This window comes from Podarcis gaigeae (genome assembly GCF_964106915.1).
Source record: "Podarcis gaigeae genome assembly, chromosome: 13".
NCBI classification, from domain to species: Eukaryota; Metazoa; Chordata; class Lepidosauria; order Squamata; family Lacertidae; genus Podarcis; species Podarcis gaigeae.
Window position 1 is genome coordinate 18,248,711 of NC_139689.1, and position 20,157 is coordinate 18,268,867.

A 20,157-nucleotide genomic window follows, 5' to 3' on the forward strand; every position below is an offset into this window, starting at 1 on the left:
CTCTTGCTTCCTTTTTTCTTTTCCTATTATGTATGTGGGAGGGTCCTGGATTAACACCAGGTAAATCTACATGATCTTGTGTGACAGACATTTCTGTGATGCTCCATTTTGAAGGAGATACTTAAAATATATCTGCTATCACAAATGGAGCCTAAGCACTATGAAAAACATTTACAATTTAAACTGCAGGCAAGTAATACTTCCAACATGGAATTTTTTTCCTCTTGTGAAATTGGTACAATGCACCCAGCTCAGACAATGAAGCAAAAGTGCTGCATACAGGAAATCGCTGTTAAAACCCACCCTTGGGAGGAGAACACGTAAACTTCAAATGTTTATACTGCAAGATCTGCCATGAGAAATGCAGAACTGAGAATGCCTAGTCTCAGGGAAAAGCTAGAAAACAAAAGAATTCATAAAGTGTTTGATGTGCAATAGAGGTCTAAACTGATGATAATATTTGGAATGGATATTTAAGGTACCTGTTTAGTGGAACTATCTTTGGTAACAGCAAGTAGCCTGAGAGGTTGGTTCAACAATTTTTTCTACCTAAATTTTTCCATTGGGGTTATATGCAAATTCAACTATGTTTAACAAAAGTATTTTTTAACTGGCCAGTGCTTGCAAAGCAAAATGTCAAGAATAATTTGGTTTAAAACGTGGCCACAACAACTTTTCAGAAGATTTTATTTCTACCTTTGGATTTCTGCTTACAACTTCTACAAGATTGGGGGACCTTTCTTCTAAAGACCTTTTCCCCAACTTCTTGTAACACGAACAAATCTTGATTTTCATCTTCTTTATTTACTTATAACTTTTTTCAAATGCATTTAAAAAAATCATTTCAGATTTGCCCTCCTGAGGGTAAAAACACACATTATAAATTGTGGGTTATGATCGCTATGAGCAGGGCCATGCATCTGCTTTTTTAAAAAAGCAACAACAACCCAATACTGCATCAGTATACCTAGTGTTGGTATCTATTAGTACAATCCTATGTCTACTCAGAAGTAAGTCTAATGAGTTCATTGGGCTTTCTTCCAAGAAAACGGATATAGGATTACAGCCCAAACCATCTGCACTCTAGCAATTGTGTACAGTTACACAAATGAAGTAAATGATAACTTGCTTATTTCATATAATACCATTTTTCTTCTGCTAGCAGTGGGAAGGGGCAGACACCTGTTCAAGGCACAGGTTTCTAGAAGTGCTCAGCTACTCCTTACCCCCATTTCAGAAATGTTACCGACCGTTAGCCATGCACTTTAGGCCTCTCTCTTCATTAGTTTGGTTCAGATGTAATGCCCAAACCAAGAAAAGTAGTAAGATTTGGTTCACGGGTAATTGCAAACAAACAAACAAAAAGAGCTGCAAGATCCTAGCCCTCAAGCCTATGGCTACATTTAGATGGAATGCCAAACCACACTTTACATAATCGAGCCTTTAGACTTACTAATACATCATTGTTATACCTCACCCTTCCAATAGGAGCACAGGGTGGCCTAAAGCTACAAATAAAACAAATGTTGCTGGCGGTGGCAACAGCAGCAGCAGCATACTACCTTGAGAATTGCAAAACTCAAGTGTGACCACAAAGCCTGGATAAATAAAAGTGTTTTCAATTTATGTTAAAAGATTTCTCCTGTAGGAACCAAACAAATATCCCATGGGGGAGAGTTCCACATAGAGTGTTGCTGCATAAAATATCCTTTCCTGAGTAACTGCAGTACTGACTGCTCCCTCCCCCCGCTCCAATTTCCTCCTGTACTTTGTTAAATTCGATTAAATCAACCATATTTTACTTGCAAGCCAGAATTAGAAACCATGGTTTGATTATAATCTCTAGGTCTAGTTTGCAGAAAATCTCTTATTTGCAAAGAACCAGAAAGAACAAGAAGAGGGGGTAAGTAACCCACACTCAAGGCTTGCTCATGAAATGTAGAACCATCGTTTGGCATTCTATCCAAAACACACCTGTGGGTCTAGAACAGGCTTCCTCAACCTCAGCCCTCCAGATGTTTTGAGACTACAATTCCCATCATCCCTGACCACTGGGCCTGCTAGCTAAGGACCATGGGAGTTGTAGGCCAAAAAACATCTGGAGGGCTGAGGCTGAGGAAGCCTGGGCTAGAAGCTTGCTGTTTTCTACAAAGTTAAAAATGAGATTCTCAAAGACGCTGAAATCAGCATCTACTGTTGCAACGGTGCAGAAGGACGCGAAGCTCTGCCATCTCCCCATGGAGAACTTCCTCAAGAGTCACTGTGACTTGGCACTCCATTGGTCTTTCGCCACCCCTTTACCACCAGGCCCAGCACCCTCCTGCCCATGAAGCCGGCGATGCTTGGCAAAATTGGAAGAGTTATTGAAGCGCCGGCAGCACACGGCACATTCAAAGGGCTTCTCCCCAGTGTGCAGTCTCCGGTGAGTGGCCAGGGCTGAGCTCTGCGTGAACCTCTTGCCACAGACAGAACACCCAAAGGGCCGTTCGCCCGTGTGCACCCGCAGGTGCTCCTTCAGATCTGTGGCACGACGGAACTGCTTGGGGCATGCAAAGCAGAGGAAAGGCTTGGAATCGAATGCTGACTGAGAGGGCTGATCATAAGGCTCGGGATCTTGGAAAGGAAAGCAAGATGCAGAGCCCCCTTCTTCCCAGTGCTGAGTGGTGCTTCTAAACTCCTCTTGTAAGGAGCCATGACCAGGAGATGTGGAAATATCGTAAGGCAGAGAACATGGCTCAGGGCTCTCCAGGTCCCAGGGAGATACACCAGCAGGCATGTCTAAGGGAGAGCATTCTTCAAATTCCCCCCTTTCGCTTCTTGTCTCCAGATCGGTCTCTTCCCAAACAGGACAGGACCAGACAGACACTTTTGCTGTGAGAGCATTAATCTTCCCCGGGGCACACGCTTGAAATGCCACCTCTTTCTGCTTGTTGTTGCTGCTGCCATCTTGCCTCAGCAATCTGAAGTGGCCAGCACCATTTTGTCTGAGGTCATGGGCAGCGATTCCATGGTGGCCATTTTGTCTTGGCGCTGAGGTACTGAGGCGCCTGCTTGGATTCAGTGCACTGACAGGGCATTCCCCTCTGACATTCTGCTTTATGTGGGCACCAATGCTCTCCCCACTACTATACTTTGGGCCCTTGAGGTAGTCTTCATTTGTTCTCCTTACTAAACAGCCCACAACTCCACTCTCTTGACTCAGCTTGTGGCTACCAGCTTCCAAAAGGCCGTGGTCTAACAGTAGCTTGCTATTGTGGCTGCCGACATGATGCTTCTGTTCTCCCTGAGTGTGGCTTCCCTCTGCTCTATTTTGCCTCAGGCCTATCGTGGGATTTTCACCACCAACGTATTTTTGGCGTCTGAAACTGTGGCCATTTTGCATCGGTCCCTGGCCGGTGCCACCATTTCCCCCCAGTCCACCTTTGCTATCACTTGCCTGCCTTAGACCCTTAGAATGGCTACTTTGCCTCAGTTCACGGTTAGGGCCACAACTAGCATTATCTCCCCTTAGTCTAATTTGCTTAAAATGGTCCACATCATCACCAGGTTGCCTCAGGCTGCTATCCCGGCTAAAGCCGTTCACATAAGGGCTGTTTGGGTCATAGCCTCTCTTGTTCTCGCCTTCCCTCAGTTCTTTGACGACCTGGCAGCCATTTTGTCTGGGCGGCAGGCCGGGGCTTATACTGTAGCCACCTTGTCTTTCTGCCAGCTGGCTCAACTTCTTCTCAGGTAGGAAGGCACAGTCCTTCCCGTCGCCTGCCTTGTCGCTGTAGCCAAACGGTTGCCCGTGGATACGCTGGTGCTTGCGGAAGTTGGAGCCGTTGTTGAACGACTTAAAGCAGACACCACAGCGGAAGGGCCGCTCGCCAGTATGAATGCGCATGTGGCCAGAGAGCACTGAGCTCTGAGTAAAACGCTTGCCACAGATGCCACAGCCATATGGCCTTTCGCCTGTATGTACCCGCTCATGGTCGCGTCGGTCTGAGGCCCTCTTGAAGCGCTTGGGGCAGAAGGAGCAGCTGTAAGGCCTCTCGGCAAGGAAGGACAGGGCCTCTTGGTTGCCAGGCAACCATCCCCGGGGCTCGACCAAGAGGCTTTTGCAGCCCTGGCATTGTGGAGCCTGCCCTTTGGGCCCAGCAAGACTCGGCAGCTCCTCCTGGCACAGCGGGCAGACGGGGGGCAATCCTGGAGTTGCCTCTTCTTTCACTCTAACCAGCTGGATTTCCATCAGCGAGTCCACACCAGCAGAATGCCTGCTTTACAGCATCTTCCCCTGGAAATAGTAGGAAAGGCAGAGATGTAAACAGAGCGGGTACGGTGGGTGGGCAGATCAAATAGCCAGAGCTTGAATTACACAGGGAGCAGTAGAGGCCTGGTTTCCTTACCTATTGCTTTTAGAAGGCTGAAGAGGAAGGAGATGATTCGGCTAAATCCTGAAGGAATCAGGGAATGGGGGGCTATGAATGTAATTCACCTCCCTTCCCTAACCCAAGACACATGCTGGTTTCATTTAAGTAAGTTTGTACTCAATCTTTCTATCTAAGAATGCCCAACGGGGCTAAAAGCAAAATATAAAAGCAACATCAATGTAACCAAGTTAAGCTGGTCAGTTGAGAACAATATGAAAACAAGACAGCAGCAGTTAAAATACTGAAGGAAATAAAAATCCTCCAATTAAACAAATGTCAGCTGGAATTGATCCGTCTTAAAGCAATGGCAAAAAATTATCAGAGGAAACACCAGAAGGGTCTCCTTGGGCAGACTCCATGTGGCCACAGAAAGGTTCACTCTTGTGTGATCCCATTGAATCTTTCTTTCTTTCTCTTTCTTTCTCTTTGTTTATGCATTTTTACAACTTATATATACACCATAAAATATTCATCATTATTTCTTATCCTTGGGCTTCCCAGTCTAACTCTCCATGGCGTTTTAGGTAGTCTTTTGTCGGCTGCATAATCTATTATTCCACCCATTTTTGTCACAAATCTTCCTTTATTTAATGTTATCTGCTGCTCTTATGTTCATTCCTACTTGTAGGTTAAACTATTATACCCTCTGAGATACTTTTCAAAACACTTCCACTCATCTCTTATCCGTGACTCATCCTTATTTCTTAGTTTAGTGGTCATAGTTACTAATTCTGTGTATTCTATCAATTTATTCTGCCATATTTCTTTCGTGAGAATCTTTTTTTCTTTCCATTTCTTCACATATACCACTTTAGCTGTGCTGGTTGCATTTAAAAAGAGATTGAGTGCCTTTTTCAGGATATCCTAATAGAAAGGCCTCAGGTCTTTTGGGAAATGTGATCTTAAGGATCTTTTTTTAATTCTGTATTAATCATCTCCCAGAATTCTCTAGCATAGTTCCCATTGAATTTCAGCTAGAAGCAGAACTTACTACGAAGCCTTTACAATGTGTTTTCATGTGCCTGAGTTGGGTACAAATACTTTAAATGAATAAACAAGCATGTCTGGTAGCCCAAGCTTAAATCAGACCTCACTCTACACCAGGGGTCAGCAACCTTTTTCAGCTGTGAGCTGGTCGACAGTCCCACAGACCATGTGGTGGGCCGGACTATATTTTTTGGGGGAAACCGAACGAATTCCTTTGCCCCACAAATAACCCAGAGATGCATTTTTAATAAAAGGACACATTCTACCCATGTAAAAACACGCTGATTCCCAGACCATCTGTGGGCGGGATTGAGAAGGTGATTGGGCCGCATCTAGCCCAACGGGCCTTAGGTTGCCTTCCCCTGCTCTACACCCAAGGATGCAGAAGTCTCCCCCACAGCCAGTGTGTCCTGAACTTCCCAGATAATTTGTTCAGCTCTTAGGTCTAACCCAAATCTTCCCCTGGTTTAAATCCTCGCCCAAGGAACCCAGGCTTCCTGACCGCCAAGCTGACTGGCTGGACTTCACTGTTTTCAATGCTCATCCGAAGCATCCCAACTCCAAGTCTGCTGCTCCCTTCCCAGACAGCCCAGGATCACTGCAGGGAAACTCCATGTGAAAAGGCTGTTTACCTCTGAATCAGAGGTGCGGGTGGCGGGTGGGAGGTAAACAAGAAACGGGAGGGCCACCATCATCTTTATCCAGCCCCTCCGGATGGATGAGCTTTCGGCCTGGCCCAGAAAATGCCATTCTTGACCCAAGCACCCCCCCCCCACCTGCCCCAAATCTTGCTTTCTTACCTCCTAGGCCCCTTTCGCTGGAGCCTCTGAACCAATCAAAGAGCCCAGCCCAGCGTCCCGGCTCCCGAGTCCCCCTCCTGGGCTCTTAACCCGCCCCACTCCTTCCAAGCCTGGCAGCCAAGCCGCCTGCCCTCCAAATTTCACCGGCCCCCTCCCTCCCGGGCATCCTGGCTGCAAGCCAAAAGCGTCCCAACCCCGTCTAGATCTCTCCCCGCCCCCCCCCCCCGCTGCGATCTCCGAACAGATCCCCCCGTCCTCTTCCCTGAACGAGTCCGGCTTCTTGGCGAAGAGAACAATAGCCCGGAGCTGGGCGAGCATGGCCAAAGGTGGAGGGCAGGGGACCCGCCGATAGCCAGGGGGCCGCGGGGAGCGCCATCGGCGGTGCTCGTGCTGCAAGCCCTCCGCCCCGCGCCTCTGGGTTGACTTCGGGGTCCCTTTGTCCCTCCCTCTCCCCCCACCCCCGTCTGCCCCCCCCCCCCATTGGCACGCGAGTCCCCTACTCATCCTCGGGCATTGCACCCGGCAGCCGCTCCTGGCCGCTGGCATCCCCTCCTCCTGCTCCACAAAGGAATCCCTCACCTGTACCTGCTCCATCCAGGCTGGTACCAGGGAAGATTCTGCAGCGCCGCCGCCGTCCCTGTGCAACTTTCCGCCTCCTTCAGGGGGAAGAAACAGTTGGGAAAACTCCCCTCCCCCTTTTCCCTCCTCCCCATCCCGAATGCGCACCTCCCCTTTAAGTGCAACCAAAAAGGAAATTAAAGGGAGCTGGGAGATGGCCCTCGCTTTCTGTCTGCAGTCAGAAATACAAGCAATACATGTCCACTCTTTCCCCTCCCCGCCCCACCTCCTTCCCCTCGTTTAAAGACACAGGCGCCCCGCTTGCAAAGTAGGGAGAATCAAAGGCTGGTTCTGTAATTTAGCTTAGTTCAAATACGCTTTATCCGCGGTGTAATAAACCAGGATGAATTAGAAAAGGGTCTGTGCTGCAAAGCACTTTTTGCGATTCCAAATGCTCCAGTTGCAGTTAAAAATCGCCTTTGCATCTTTATTCTCAAGAGAGCATACCCCCCCCTCCATATCCTGTTCTTTCAGTGGTGAACTAGATGCCAATGGGAAGACCACAAGCAAGGCATGAATGAAACAGCCCTCTCCCCTTTTGTGACTGGTATTCAGAGACACACTGCCTCCAACACTGGATGGTAGAACACAGCCATTGTGATTAGTAGCTATCTGTAGTTTCATCCTCCATGAATTTGTCTGTCTGGGTTGGTGGCTAGCACTTCATACTGTGGGAGCAAACTCCACAGTTCAAACAGGCACATGCACCTTTCTGGAATCTTCTAACCTTCTCAGGATGGCCCTGAGAGAGAGGTTTTTCCTCTCTGTCCACTTCCCCCACATCACACACAATTCCATACAACTTCCTCATGAAAAAGCAGGTTTAAAAATCTTTTTCTAACATATACTATCATACCAGCATCTCAGCTGTAACAGCTTTTATTTTTTTCTCTCTAGACTGGGGAGCAGGATGTCATCGAACCAGTATGTACACTCTAAAACATATTCTGCACTGATATCAGTTTGCTCTGAACAATTCTGTGTGCAGTTTTTCAAAGGAGAATTTGCATTTCCAAGCACGCCTGCTTTCATTCCACCTCCCCTCCCCCAAAGCAAGGTTCTGGACTGCTTGGCCAATGTATGGGTCAAGCTGGGAAAATGAGCATTTACTCTATTCCTTCTTCGACCTCTGTGCTCATGTTCCTGTACTGCTTTATCCTGGTAGGTTAACATACCCAGCTTTTAAAACTAAAATAATAAGCATTCCAAATTCTCTGGAAATGCAAATGTTGGGTTCATAATAAAGCATGTAGCTGAGAAAGCTTATGCAAAACAAGTGATATACTTACATTTTATTGATTTACATATTTTGAGTACCCAGCTGGCAGATTCTTGACGCATATTTGGTTTTTGTAAAAAAATAAATAAATCATAAAAAAGGATGCTATGCTCAGTGTGCATCCCACACTTCCTCCTTCAACAAAACCTCTTTAGAGAAAGCCGAGACAGACCATTGAGCCATCTGTTTTGTCTACTCCACAATGCCAGGCAGCAGCAATCCATGGTTTCAGAGTGGCCCTATCTGGAGACATCAGGGATTGAACCTAGGACCATCTGCAATGGAGAGCAGCTGCTCTACCCCTGAGCTATAGCACCCACCCCCCTTTCTATGTTCAAGGAAATCAACTGATTCTCCACATCTTGAGAAAAGAGCTTTTGCAAATGTCTAGAGGTTACACAGCTGAAAGGCACTCTTCTCAAACCCAGCAAAGGGCTAAATTCTTGCCAACGGATCTACATCCTCTCAACGGAATGGAAGTAACACAGCAGAACTTTATTCGTTTAGCACACAAAGATGAACCAAAACCCCAGAGGATTGTTTTTAATTAAAAAAAATAAAAGGTAAGACGCACACACAGTTTAAAAATTCCACACTAAATATGAAGCAGAAGAAACATGATCCAGGAATCTCCCTGGCAAGCTTTGGAGGTACCAGGCTAGCCGATACCTTGGAACACATGCCTGTATATCGATGTCTCCTGATTGATTCTCCCTGTCGAGGAAACAGAGATTCTATGTTTGTTAATTATTGTAGGAAACCACAGCAGTCTTATCACATACATCCCACAGGCAGTGAGCCTGGGATGAAGACCAACATTTTCTGTTGCTGCATATCTGGGGTTGAAACCCACCCACCCCATAAGTATATAGACCGTGGCCTGCAACTCTTTGGGAAGCTGGTTGAAACGGTTCTAATTAGGGGGCAGAAGAAAACAAGGCCTGACCAGAGTTGATGGGTCCACACATGGATCTGATCTGGAGGCTGGACTACCAGTAGCAGCAGCAGCCGCTGGAAGGAATGTAGAATCACCAACTCTGTTTCCCTGGAAAAATCTGGAGGGTTTGGAAATAAGAGACTGTTAAGGCTGGCAAGTTGGGGAATATCCCATATTCCATCCTTCAATACCCATACTCCCCATCAAGATTTTTAAAATAATAATAATAATGCAGAGCCAGAATTCATTAAAGCAGTGCTTTATAGATGGAAGGGCAGGTTAGGAGGAGCCTTAAGGAAATGCAAAAAAAAAAACCCCAACCCTGGACTCCTTCAAATTTTAGCCAAATTGTGGTCCCTTGTAGCCTTCAAAAAGCAGTAGCCAAGGGGGCTGCTGCAACAGGTAAAGGGTGCCAGGCCCTCTCTGGCTCTCCTGTAATTTGGGCACTGCCTTAAAGAAAAGTGACTTTCTTTCTGCACATGGAATTCAGCTGATGTTCCACCCAGCCTTCTCTAGCCTCTTGCTTATGCTCCTTCAATAGGCTCTTTATTGTAAGCGAAGGAGGGGGAGAAATTTGGGCCCAAGCGTTCTTGAGTTGGAATTTCAGGATTCAAGGCCACAACCTCCTTCGTACACCAAGTAGCCATGCAGCTGTATGAGACGCTTGCAGGGGACTCAAAGAACCAAAATTGGCCAGATTCAATTTGAATCTCTCGCTAAATTCAACTGGAAGCCCTGCCTGGCTATTGTAGAATAAGGAACGTTCTCTTCATGGCTGCCCACCACCTGCTGTTAATCTGGAACCAAATTCTGCATGAAAGCAAAGCAGATCTTCCTAAAATAGGCATGCGCTAGTTTTCCTGACAGGCTGAGGTCTCCGTACTGTGTCTGTGGGTCACAGTGCATACATGAGAGGGCTAGCCCCTAGTAGATTTGAAGGCCAAGTCTGCAGATGAGGAGGTTTTTAACAGGCATGCATTGCCATTCTGCATGATAGCATACCCTCCAGGCATACGCAGAGGGGACAGTGTCTGTGCCATAATGCAGGTTCTAGGCAGGGTCTGCTGGATTCCTCCCTCCACATATCCCCAATATGCCACAAGAACTTCTCCCTACGACACTGTGGTAGAAACAGATGCTAGCAGGCAATGCTCTGTGTTGCAGAGCTCGGCCCGTGAATCCATGCTGGATGTGAGTGACCTATGGGGGTAGTGGAAACTTGGGTGGGGACAAAGCAGGAGGCAAGGAATCCTCCTGCCAGGTTGCGAGGAGCACAGACAGACAGGATAGACAAGGTTCTACAGAAGGCGGTAAGTAGGCCAGTGTGTCCATACCAAGTCCTTGCGGCATGAGAAGGCAGGAGGGACCTAAGCTGGGATTTTGCAAGCTGGCTATCGCATGCCGGATAGTTTGTGGCAAAGGTGGGCGAGGTTCTCCATTCCCATTTCCCCCACGCAACAGCTAGTCCTTGGGCCAGCAAATGGAGAAGTATCAGGTCCGTAAAGACACGGGGAGGTTGCCGTCGCATGGGTGGGTGCTAGCTGCGCCCAGGTGGTAGATGTCTGCGCCCAGGTGGTAGAAGGCCTGGGTGGGCAGCGAGGTTCTCATGCCGATCCTCTCGTGGCACAACTTCAGTCTCGAAAAGGCTGGCCTTTACGGCGTCGGGAGGAGCTGCAGGCGGTGCTTCCGGCGGATGTGCCTCTGGAGGGTGTTGCGCTCCCCAAAGCGCATGTGGCAGGCCTCGCACTGGTAGGGCCGCTCGCCCGTGTGCACCCGCTGGTGGTGCGAGAGCTCCCCCGAGTCACGGAAGCTGCGCTGGCAGATGGGGCACTGGTGGGGCTTCCGGCCCGAGTGGGTGTACTTGTGGCGCTCCAAGTGGGACGTGCGCTTGAAGGCCTTGCCGCACGCCCGGCAGACGTGGGGCTTGCTCTCCGAGTGGGTGATGCTGTGGCGCTGCAGGTAAGACAGGTACTCAAATGTCCGAGAGCACACGGGGCAGCTGTACACCTTGCGCAAGGACCCTCCACTCCCACCCCCTTCCGGGTCCCCTGCCGCTCCCACCCCCTCTTCCACCAGCACTGTGTATGGCAGCCCCTGGCTGTCAATCAGCAAGTAGCGCCCCAATCGGGAGGGTTCCCCTTGTTCTGTGCCTCCTGTCCCTCCAGGAACAAGTGCCCGCCTCCCTGCTCCTGGCAGCCCATTCAATCCCTGAAGGAGGGCGCTACCAGGAGAAGGCAATGGCGGGCGAGAGAGTTTAGGAGGCGATGTTTGGACACCCCCTCCCTCACCCCCCAGCTCCAGCTTGATGGGTTGTCCCACATGGCTTGCAGGCTCTTGTGGATTGAGGGGTTCCAAGGTTTCTGGTGGTCTTTGGGGGTCTCCTATAGACTTGGAATGTCTCTGCAGCTCCATAAGTATCTCCTTATGTGTATTCCCTTGGGTTGGAATGCCAAGTCTGCAATAAGAAAGAAAGCACATTAATTGGGGAAAGTATGAAGGGGGAATCCTATGGGACACACAACTTTTAGAGCTGCAATTATGTAGGGCTGCCAGTAGGGCTGGGCAATATCTGGTTTTCAACACTGTGATATATCACCAGCTAAACATTGCAAAACATACTGATATATCACAATGTCTGAAATAAGGATGGAGCTATATTAGCTGGCATCACAGCTTTTCCCGCATCGTGATTTTTGCATAATGCACACACACAGACGATTTGTGATATACTGTCAGATCAAAAATTATGAAACAGTTATCATGATATGGACTTCAGCCCTAGCTGCCAGCCAGTTAAAAGAGCTGTACTGCAACTGATTTGTCACCCACTTGTCTTCTTTTTAAAGAAACAATTCCATTAATAAATAGCATATAACCAACCCTCAATATAGATGCTTTTTAGAGAGACTAATATAGCACTTTAGAGAAGCCAAATATAGCTAGCAGCGTAATAAAGAACAGCTACCACTCATTGTTTAGAATCAGAGGCATTTTGAATGTTTTCTTATTCATGCATGTTACACCAATATCAGAACCACAATACCTGCACATAATAAATCACTGCGTCCTTACTGTACAACACTATCCAACAACTTTGGTGTTGACAGCTCAGTGCCACACATGCGTACATGGAAACAAGACTTTGTTTGATGGGACTTACTCCCAGGCAGGTCTAAGGCTGCAATCCTAAGCACACCTACTTGGCAGTAAATCTACTTGAATTTGGCAAACAAGCACAGGACTGGACTGCAAAATTTTAGCTGGTTCGTTTATGAAGCTTACAGCCCCAGCAAATAAAGCTACTAACCCTGCAATCCTATACATATTTAATTAAGTATTGTTCCTATTGGACGTTGCGGGACTGACTTCACACTTGCCTGGGCTGCACCTTCCCTAGATTGGGAGATTTCACACATGTTGAGTTCCAAGGAAGCTTCCTAGCAAAACCCCTAAAGACACATACTGTACAAAGCAGCATGTGAAAGCAACCTTTGTTTTTTACCATCTGTGGAAAGAACCAGATCTTCTTGAGCTGTAGGCTACAGGTGAGTGATCTAAAGCCCCCAGCATTGTTTTATGGGGCTTCCAGATTCCTCTGAACTCTCATACTTCCATCCCCCCCCCCCCCGAGTTCCGAGTTCCTGTTGGCTTCTTCCTTAAGTTTTCCCATCTTTTGTCTCTCCCTCTCTCTCTTCCTCCTTCCCTTACAAGAGTGCCTGGTGTGCTCTGGTCCATGGGGTCAGGAAGAGTCAGACACAACTAAACGACTAAACAACAACAACAGAAGGGGAAAGATTTTGAATGATACATATAAACTGGTTTTAATTTTTTTCTGGCTGTATCATCATCACTTCCTGAATTTATATCCCACCCTTCCTCCCGAATGAGCCCAGGACGGCAAACAGATATACAAATAAAAAATAAAAACAAAGTAGAAACCGATTAAAACATTTTTAAAATAATTGCAATTAAAAGCATACTTCTATCCAATGTTCTAGTATGCCAGTATTCACTGTACAGTTTGAGAAAATGCATTCCAGAACATTAACTGTAGTGGTTTATTGTACTGTACATTACTTTAAAAAAAAAGTATTTGTATACTTATTTGAGAATAACCCTATCAAACCCAGTGATGCTTATTTCTGAGTAGACCTGTATAGAGGTGGTAGTTTAATTTGAAGTAAAAGTGGCGAAAATAGAAGCAGAGTGATGTTTATTCCAGATTAGTTAAGCCAGAACAAATATGTCTGTGGTTCTTCCCATCAATTCTGGCTCCATCTACTGCTAGCATTTGGCCACCTTGAAAGATGACCCCTGAAGGAATGTGGCCCGCAACAGAAAAACAACAACCCCTGCCTACCCCATCTATAGCAGGTATATATAATACCATCAACCATTACAGCAGAGTTAGATGGCAGGGGATCTATCTAAATAAATGCTGTCTAAAAGGCCACAGTAGGAAGACGTGATAAGATTTCATCCTCTACTCAGGCAAGGAGGGAGGAGAGGTTACAACATGGAGAAGGAACCACTAAAAATAGAAAGAACTTAGAAAACGTGGAAATGTAGTGCCAGAATCTAGGTCTATGGTATCTATACACCTCTTCACTAACACCTAGAAATTTGTAAGAATGCCTGACCTGAGGCTGTTGAGGGGAAAGTCCTGATATTATTACACCTCAGCTATACTAAAGTATTGCAAGCAATTTTTGTTGCAGTGGGAATGTGTGGTCAAAGGTGGGGTCGGGGTTCACACGTCTCCTCTGCCTGTCCTCCATTTCTGGTTTTGTCCAACATTCTGCCAAATGCTTCTGGGAAGCTTACAAAGCAGGGTGCTTAGAGGCATACTGATACCGAAGATCAAATTAACTATCATGGTCATTCATATGGTCAAAGCTGAGGTGGAATAAATGGGAATGGCTCTGGTGGGTGGAGCTGAGGGAAGATATGTGGGAGAGCTTTGGTGGGGTGGGTGGGGCTTGGAGCACTTCCACTTTCTGTAGGCATCAGCTGCCTCCATCCCCAGCTCTGGGGCTCTTCCATCAACATGCTAATATAGGCCACCTGTCATTAGGTTATACAACAGCTTTCCCAAACTCCTAGTCTTGCAGACTTACACCCAGCCTAAGGACTGGCATCAAAATCCCAAAAGATCTTTGTTGGTAGACACCCAGGTTACTTTCTCTCTCAGTTAGCCCCCTTCCTCCATATGCAGAACTGGATCCAAACTTACCCTGCTTGGGTGGCGTTCCAAAGTCTCAATCTCAGCTCTCATTTCTGCACCAAAACCTCATGCCAAGGTGAGGCAGGCACCAGAATATGCCCTTTGCTTCCATCCTGGAGTGAAGAAAGCTGTAATGTCCAGGTGGAGAACAGAGGGGTCTTCCCGTCTATGATCCAAGCTGGCAGTGGATGGCACGGATCCGAACGAAACAGTTAGCGGCACCAATCCGGGGCGCATGTTGGATCGCAGCCGGCAACAGAACGTGGCCCAGGTCCAAAGTTACCATGAAGAAAGAGGGAGGGATTGAGCAATGCCACCTTGGCACCTGAGGCAGGGCAGGCGGACCTAGAAGTAGCAACTCAAGAAGCAGGCAAAGTTGCCCGGCAGCAATGATCCAGAGGAAGCGATATATGGGATCGGTGGCACCTATCCAGCAGGCACGCACGTTCTGGCAAAGGTAAACGGATCCAAGCCTTCAGGTTTCGGGGAGTTGGCATCCGGCTCCAAACGTCAGTTTAGCAACAACCTCCACCCACCAACCCGCCGCCCCGCTTGATAGCAGAGAGGGATATTAGGCTAAGAGGGAGGTAAGCCTCCCCAGGTGCCCCTCCGCTCCCCCCAGAAAGCAAAGCCGTGGGCATCCAGAGCCAGGTGCCCTCTTGCCCCGCTGCCTCCCCCTGCAGCTGCCCACCAGCAGCCCAGGCTCCTCAGGGGAGAGAAGGGGAAACTGAGGACGGGGGGGGGGGAGACCCCGGGGTGCCCTGAGGAGGGGGGGAGGGTCTCTGTCAGGGTGGGGCTGAGCGAGGGGGGCTTCTACCTCGCTCTTCCTGGGGGGAGGTTGGAGGTGGTGGGGGAGGAGGAGGAGGAGGTGGGTGTCGCAGCGAAAAGTGTCCTGACGGAAACGCGGCGGCTTCTCCCACCGGCTCACGCCGAAGAGGTTCCCAGATCAACGTTCGTCTTCTCGCGCACAGAGGGAGCGGGTCGCGGAGCTGGCTTCTTCTCGCGCACCTTCTGGAGAGCCGAGGGGGATCCTGGCTCACCCCTTCGGGCGAGGGCGCTCGCCTCCGCGACCCACGGAGACCCTGCCTCGCCTCCCTTCCCTCCACCGCCTCCTCTCCAGAACTTGGCGCAGCCCCTGAATCTGCGCTCAGCATTTGGGAAGCATTGCAGGAAGCGATGCAATTAATGCATGCATACATATGATTTATGTATCTTGTATGCAGGACCCCCCGACTGCACACGAGCCTTTAGAGCAGCCTTTCTCAACCTGTGGGTCATCAGATGTTGTTGGACTACAACTCCCATCATCCCTGAGCTCTGCAGGGCGCGAAGGGAGAAGATTGTGGCCCTTCTCTCCTCCCCGAGGACGCCCTGCTTAGACTGAAACCCTTCGCGTGCTTTTGCTGGACGAAGTTAAGTCCACGGACCTCAGCGGGGCTCAGTTTCCATTAAAACAGACGCGAGTAAAGAGCTGCAAGAAGTTAAGCCAGTCCTGTCCAGCGAACCCAGAACCGGGAACCCTGTTTTTTTCTGTTCTCCAGGTCCTTCACCACCCGAAGGACCCAGCTCTGCCTTCTCCCACCACACAGTGAACCCAGGAGTGATGGGTTCAGCTTCTGCCCACTCGATCCCCCAAGCTTCTGCTACCTGTACACTTGCTTCGGGTTATCTAGGTCCTCTCCACACACACACACCCTCCACTTTCTCCTTTGGTGTTTTCTGCCCTGGTGAAGTGTCAAACCCAGCGGCTGAGGAAGAGTGATTTTACATAGATGCAACAGGTGAAGCTTCTCCAAGAATGGAGAAGGTGTGATGGGGAATGATGAAATTCCTCAAGGAAAGCCATTCCCATCACTGCCTCTTTATTCATGGTGCATATGAAGAAGGCCTCTTCATGTCATAGCTGTCAACTTTTCGCTTTTCTTGCAAGGAATCCTATTCGGAATTAGGGAATTTCCCTTTAAAAAAGGGAAACGTTGACAGCTATGCTTCATGTATTCTTAAGAGGTACATCTTCACTGTCCTCTTAAATGAGTATAACATTAAGGCAAGATGTAGCTCAGTTGGTAGATCATTCCACAGTTTTGGAGTGCCCACTGAGAAAGGAACACGGCACTGCCAATCTCATCCCCTTCAGGGACAAGGAGCACATCACAATTGTGACGAAACTGCGAGATCCACAGCTGGGCAGTAAGTTTATTAAAGCTGACCAAAATATCATGAAATACTAGCAAGCACTGTTCTTGAGTTCTTCACTAGGCAAACTATTTCATAAAGCAGAGGTGAGATTGGGGTGATCTAGGAAAAGTAAAAGTACAGAAATTAAGTTGGATGTTGTAGAAATCAGATTAGTTTGTAGACTAAATTCCAAGGTGGAGATTGCACACCAAACTCCAAAATCCACAGTTAGCGATACTTGAAAGCTTGCTGCATTTTGTGATATTTTGGTCAATAAAGATGGAGACTAACTTGTCACAGAGTTCTCCAGATCTCTTCATCAGCTACATAGAGTGTTGGACTAGGAGATCACAGTTCAAATCCCCACTCTGCCATGAAGCTTACTGGGTGACTTTAGGCCAATCCCTACCTCTCAACCTAGCCTACGTCACAGGGCTGTTGTAGCAGTGGCGTAGCGTGAGGGGTGCAGGGGGGGCCTGCCGCACCAGGCGCAAAATCTGGGGGTTAGGGTTAGGGGGCACAAATCCACGGGTTAGGGGGCGCAAATTACTTGCCTTGCCCCGGGTGCTGACAACCCATGCTACGCCACTGTGTTGTAGGGATTAACTGGGAGGGGGGAGTATCATATATGCCACCCTGAGCTCCTTGAGCAAATAAAAGTGGGATATAGATGCAATAAGTAAATTTAAAACAAAACAAAACACCCAAAGTACAAAAAAATCTGCTGACCTCATGGCTACATCATCTGCTTAACTTTTGCATTTTTGGGTTTTTTTCTCATCTTACTCACCCCCTGCTTTGTACAACATCTTCCCTGTTGAAGAGTTCTGGAGAACTCAAAATCTTGCCACACTTTGTGACATGTTGGCTGATTCCATCCTTCTTATAGATGACCAACATTAAGAAAAAAAATATGGCAGCAAACAGCATAGAATCAACAATAAAATTATATTCATAAAATAAGTGCATCACAAATTGGTAGATCAGGTTAGGACATCAACAGATCTGGATCACCACACAGGGGAAAGTTGGCTTGTCCTAACTGTTCCACAGCAGAAATTTCATGTGAATTCTACACACAAACATCTATTCTGATCACCCTGACAAAAATGCACAGATGCAGAGGGAAACACAATGGTGTAAAACAAATGCACAGCTACTCTCCCCCAACACACTTCCACACAAAGACAAGACAGTAGGTGGATGATAAAGTGGTATGTTTAGGGTGAGGCTTTTCTCTGCCACATGACTTCTCCCACCCACTAAGATAATGACCAGGCATTGGGATCCTATTTTTAATCTTAATTATGGGTTTTGGTGTTAAAATCATGCCTGTTCCTGCACATTCCAGGCTCTGTTCTGGCATGTTGCGGCATTCTCCCCCACTCCAGACTCCCCAACATCCTTCCACAGCCATCTTTATGACATGTCTCCTCTTCCCCTGCTGCCTTGCGGGATATCTTCAGGAGAAGAAAAGCCGAAGGAGTAAACCCTACACAAATCCGGAGTGGAGCCCCTAAGACAATTAGATGGCACCTTGTATGGCTCCTTCCAGCAACTCCTGCAGCCAAGCTGATGCCAAATGACTTGCCCCGCTTTCCTTTGGACCACATCAGTGAGGCTGAGAGGTGGGCTTGTCGTCTGGGCAGCCCAGGACCTCCATACACGCTGCCCAGCTTGTTCCTCAGGGAGGTCACTTTTGACTTTGCCCCTTAATGTGCACTCCATTGTCTCTTGAGACAGACAGATGCCAACCATCCAACCTCTTCATCCTCCCTCTCAGAAATTTCTCTTTATCGGGCTGGGCCAGCTTAGAAGCCCCCTTTTATGGGGCAAAGTGCTCCGCCCACCCAACTACCTAGATGTTGAGAGGTACAATTGTGGCTTGAATGGTTTATTTTGTGGGGGAGAGTGGATGAATTATAGTTATGCTCAAAGTCTAACTGCTGGTCTTGATTTTGGTGACAATTAGCTTGTGACAGTGGAGACACTGGCCCACATTTCATGGGTCAGTTAAGAAATATGTTCTTATATCCAAACCCTTTTAACTGTGTTTGTGTGTGGGGGGGTGTCATTTCTTTTATTAATATAATTTATTTTTGTTCTTGTTTTTATTGCGTATTCAAATTTAATAAATAAGTGATAGTTCCACCTAGGGTTGGCAACATGAAGCCCACAAAGCCTTTGTGCCTCCTTCTCACCAGCCCCTTTGTACTGGGGTGGTTTCCTTCCCTGCTCCCCCCCCCCCCATTTTAAAAGCACATAGAGGTAAAGGAGGAAATTGGAAGAGGGATGCTGTTTCCTTGTTCCACCTCCTTGTGTTTTTCAAGGACTCATCTTGGCAACTGAGCAGAAAACGGGAAGGGGGGAGGAAAATGGAGCATCACAGAAGGCGGGAGAAGAGAGGGGGTGACAGCGGAAGGATAGAAAATGTGAATGGAAACTTAGTCACTTCATTTTCCTAGAGAGAGAGAGAGAGAGAAGATGGATCCAGCAAAACAATTCCTACTGAAATTGCATCTCTTCCCTCACAGATCCCTGCCTCCCTCCCACAACTCACCATCAAATCAAAGTTCACATCTCTCCTCGTTGACTGAACCATAACCACTAGAGATTCACTGCCTTCCAGGACTGCTACGGACCTTCATCTTTATTTTTTTTTTACAAGGCATCCCCATCAAAAGCACAATCAAATCACAGGTCACCTCTGTATCCACATATGTGTTCTGTTATTTATAGTCATGTGGAAAAATCATGAGGAATTGTGCCTTGACGAATGTTTTTGTGGTACTAGCAAGCACTGGATCTGTATTTTATCAATGGATCAGAGGGAAGGAGGTGCTAGACACAGGTTATGGATATTATTCTGTCCTTTTATATCTTGAATTATATAATACTTGAAAGTAGTGATGTATGGAAGTGAGAGCTGGACCATAAAGAAGGCTGATCACCGAAGAATTGATGCTTTTGAATTATGGTGCTGGAAGAGACTCTTGAGAGTCCCATGGACTGCAAGAAGATCAAACCTCTCCATTCTTAAGGAAATCAGCCCTGAGTGCTTACTGGAAGGACAGATCCTGAAGCTGAGACTCCAATACTTTGGCCACCTCATGGGAAGAGAAGTCTCCCTGGAAAAGATCCTGATGCTGGGAAAGATGCACAAGGAGAAGGGGACAACAGAGGATGAGATGGTTGGTTAGTGTTCTCGAAGCTACCAGCATGGGTTTGACCAAACTGCGGGAGGCAGTGGAAGATAGGAGTGCCTGGCATGCTCTGGTCCATGCGGTCACGAAGAGTCGGACATGACTAAACAACTAAACAACAACAAAAATATCTTGTTACAGATAGGTAGCCGTGTTGGTCTGCCATAGTCAAAACAAAAAAAATTCCTTCCATTCCCACCCATTCCCACCACCCTTCTGAGTAATACCCCTCCCCACCTTCTCACTATATAGAAGGGTCTGGTGACTTCTGTTTCAGTGTATCTGAAGAAGTGTGCATGCACACGAAAGCTCATACCAAGAACTAACTTAGTTGGTCTTTAAGGAGCTACTGGAAAAAATATATTGAAAGAACATAAGAAGGGCACTAAGGGATCATATCCATCTAGTCTAGCATCCTGTTCTCACAGTGGCCAACCAGATGCCTGGGGAAAGCTCACAAGCAGGACCTGAGCACAAGAGCAACTCTTTCCACCTGTGCTTTCTTTCCTCCAGCAGCTGCTA

The 20,157-nt window shown here is 47.6% G+C and overlaps 2 protein-coding genes across 5 annotated transcripts; both read right to left on the minus strand.

Annotated features, from left to right (window-relative positions):
- Window positions 1–665: 665 nt before the first annotated feature.
- On the minus strand, window positions 666–4,237 carry ZNF784 (zinc finger protein 784). Its single transcript, XM_083710540.1, has one exon. The coding sequence runs from the start codon at window positions 4,226–4,228 to the stop codon at window positions 2,258–2,260; it is 1,971 nt and encodes a 656-aa protein (XP_083566666.1). The 5' UTR covers window positions 4,229–4,237; the 3' UTR covers window positions 666–2,257.
- Window positions 4,238–8,567: 4,330 nt separating this feature from the next.
- On the minus strand, window positions 8,568–15,399 carry LOC310830710 (uncharacterized protein). 4 transcript variants are annotated; one of them, XR_014557684.1, is made up of 4 exons: window positions 14,264–15,399; window positions 10,365–11,485; window positions 9,040–9,148; window positions 8,568–8,807 (listed from the first exon to the last, which is right to left on the minus strand). XR_014557684.1 is itself a non-coding variant. In XM_083710541.1 (2 exons), the coding sequence occupies exon 2, from the start codon at window positions 11,440–11,442 to the stop codon at window positions 10,684–10,686; it is 759 nt and encodes a 252-aa protein (XP_083566667.1). In that variant the 5' UTR covers window positions 11,443–11,485; window positions 14,264–15,399; the 3' UTR covers window positions 8,568–10,683. The 4 variants fall into 4 exon arrangements, 1 of the variants encoding a protein (XP_083566667.1); XR_014557683.1 differs by lacking the exon at window positions 9,040–9,148; XR_014557685.1 differs by having other exon boundaries at window positions 9,040–11,485.
- Window positions 15,400–20,157: the final 4,758 nt, after the last annotated feature.

Coding starts and splice junctions, on each gene's coding strand:
- LOC310830710 (XM_083710541.1), bottom strand. CDS start 11,442: ATGGAGCTGCAGAGACATTCCAAGTCTATAGGAGACCCCCAAAGACCA.
- ZNF784 (XM_083710540.1), bottom strand. CDS start 4,228: ATGGAAATCCAGCTGGTTAGAGTGAAAGAAGAGGCAACTCCAGGATTG.